Source organism: Electrophorus electricus, chromosome 1 (assembly GCF_041902795.1).
Source record: "Electrophorus electricus isolate QZ-2024a chromosome 1, ASM4190279v1, whole genome shotgun sequence".
NCBI classification, from domain to species: Eukaryota; Metazoa; Chordata; class Actinopteri; order Gymnotiformes; family Gymnotidae; genus Electrophorus; species Electrophorus electricus.
In genome coordinates, this window is record NC_137497.1 from 31,784,359 (window position 1) to 31,786,858 (window position 2,500).

The 2,500-nt window shown below is 43.1% G+C and overlaps 1 protein-coding gene across 3 annotated transcripts in view; it reads right to left on the minus strand.

The window, feature by feature from the left end:
• Positions 1-2,500, minus strand: part of itga8 (integrin, alpha 8) — a 63,111-nt gene that overhangs the window by 5,460 nt on the left and 55,151 nt on the right. For all 3 annotated transcript variants that reach the window (XM_081715193.1, XM_081715194.1, XM_035526043.2), the window contains 2 exons: positions 2,337-2,450; positions 29-130 (listed from right to left, as the gene is read on the minus strand). In XM_081715193.1, the coding sequence (XP_081571319.1) occupies positions 29-130; positions 2,337-2,450 (216 nt within the window). The remainder of the gene's footprint in view (positions 1-28; positions 131-2,336; positions 2,451-2,500) is intronic.

Below are 2,500 nucleotides of genomic sequence, written 5' to 3' on the forward strand. Positions count from 1 at the left end.
TCACACACTCACACACATTATTACTTACTGAAGTACTCTGCTGTGGGAGTGTGTGCGGTCTGATGCGGTAGGGCATGCCGGTTACTCTGAAGGACACGGTGGAGTTGAGCAGATAGTGATCGTTCCTCCTCTGCACAAGGATGAAATCAAACATCTCAATCAAACACCCAGAAATGCACCTTTCACAGAGTACCTGATGTCAGACACCAGCTTGCTGCTGTCACAAATAAATCTGTATCATTCCGTTTTGCATAAGGCAGAAATAATACATTATTTCTAATAATTACATTTCTCATGTGTCATGATACTGACTTCGTGGAAGCACACTAACCCCATCTGTATAGACTTTTATATAAAATCTGCAACAGAGCATTTTAACAGCCACTGAGTGCAAATAAAATCAAACATCTTTTGCATCTTCATAATCTATTGTAAAACTACATTTAGCAAAAGGCCCAATGATGACTTTTTGAACCCTTTTGAATCCTAAGCCTTTAGTACACATACTTTACTCAGGATTGATGTATTTTAGAAGAATCCCATTTATCAGGCGTGAGTTCAGCTCAGTGATCCTGCCTTATTAAGCTGTCGGCCACTGCATTAGTTGCCTGGTGTGTCCATACTGGGTCCAATCCTTTTTCAGTATTTACACAACTGAACCGAATTCTAAACAGACTGATTCAAGTGTGCTGGTAAACATTCTTGGAGTTGCTATCCAAAAGACTCAGACCCTTAAATTACCCATGTAGTATGGTTTAAAATAGGAGATAAATAATGCCATAAACCTTGATACACTGCATCAGGGCGTAATTCTAGGCCACTTTATTCCTTTTGTTCAGTTCACACTGAGAATTACTAACATGATACATTTCTCTGGTGCGAATTTCAGTTGAACAGAGTTCAGTTAAAATTCCAAATGCCGATCATTTATGTGTTTGATGTTTTGTGTCTTTGAAGCATTTTATTATACTGGCAGATTTTTCAAAGTAAAAAAAAAGGCTTAACTTACAACAAGATGACCAAAAAAACATACAGACTAGTCAGAGACTGCAAGGAGTGAGATATCAGTTTAGTATAGATGATACAGAAATGGAGATTTTGTCTTTAGTGTTTGGTCGTATGGGTTTCAGAATGAACAGCAACACGACGTTTTAAAGACGTCCTCTAAACCGCAATCGCTTTTATTGGCATCTACTTGCAAGCTCGCACGCGCGCACGCACGCACGCACGCACAAGCACGTGGGCCTGTTTTGCCGCTGGCCTCTAGCTGAGGTAAGATTAAAGTGGTTTTACCGTGACGCGGTTAAGCCTCATTATGACTGACGACAAGCTGCGGAAGGTGGAGAGAGACTCTGACGCGCCTGTCCTCTGCGTGCTCTCTGCATGAGTACATGGTTAGCGTCACCTCCTCCATCTCTCCAGAGACTGTGGGTCACGCGCTCCGGGGCGGATGCAGAGACGGACCGTGTAGTCGCGGGTTCAATAAAAAAAAAAAGATTTTTTTTTTTTTTAAAGCCGAAAAGCTGAACAGTTATTAATGTGTTTTGGTCTCTGCTGCCGAGCGACCGGGCGGAACCGGGAGAGACTCTGTTTTAAGGGCAAGTTAGAATACTGCTAAAGAGAGAAGGCAAAAACAGAGAAAACAGAGGAGAGGAGGGGAGCAGAGGGGAAGTGCCGTGCGGGGGGAGCCATGGCGCTGGATAACTCTCTTATTATGTGCCGATATACGCTGTGCAAAGCTGCTTAGCGCAGAGAGGCAGACGCCGTCCGAGGAACGTCGAGATAAAGGAGCAGGGTAGAGTTCCAGTGCAGGGTAATAAAACCGGAGAATCCAGTTCCCAGTCTAAACAATCCAGAGGTTCCCTTCCTAATACAACGCATAACGTATAACTCATAACTCATAGAGGCTGAATACACGTTTGAACACGCGTGGTACGACAGCAGGTAAGGTTCCTTAGAAGGATGACAGATGAACAGCTAAAAGAGAACAGTTGCCTTGTCTTGCTGTGATATGATGTTGCGTGATGTGTGTGTGTGTGTGTGTGTGTGTGTGTGAGCTTGTGTGTGTGTGTGTGTGTGTGTGAGTTTGTGTGTGTTTGTGATAGAGATGCAGGGGTTTGAGGTTTGAAGGCTTTGTGAACTGGGTACCTTCACTGAATTGTCTAATAAAAAGAATTTAATACAAGAACAGGCAGATTCTTATGAGGAAGAGTGCATCTAATTATTATCTAAGAGAAATAAATCTATAATGTGTGAAAGAGGAATAAATGTACAGTGTGTGTGAGAATACTGATTTATAATCTACATGTGAGAAAGCTGAGAAATGAAAGTCTGACCTGTAAGAATGTGTGTGCCCAGAGTCTGGATCGAACTTTCACCACGGCACTCTGTCCCCGATCCAAACGGCCCACAATACACGCCAGCATCAGACAGTGGATGTTAGAACAATTCTACACACACACACACACACACACACGCGCGCCCACATAATGGAGGGATA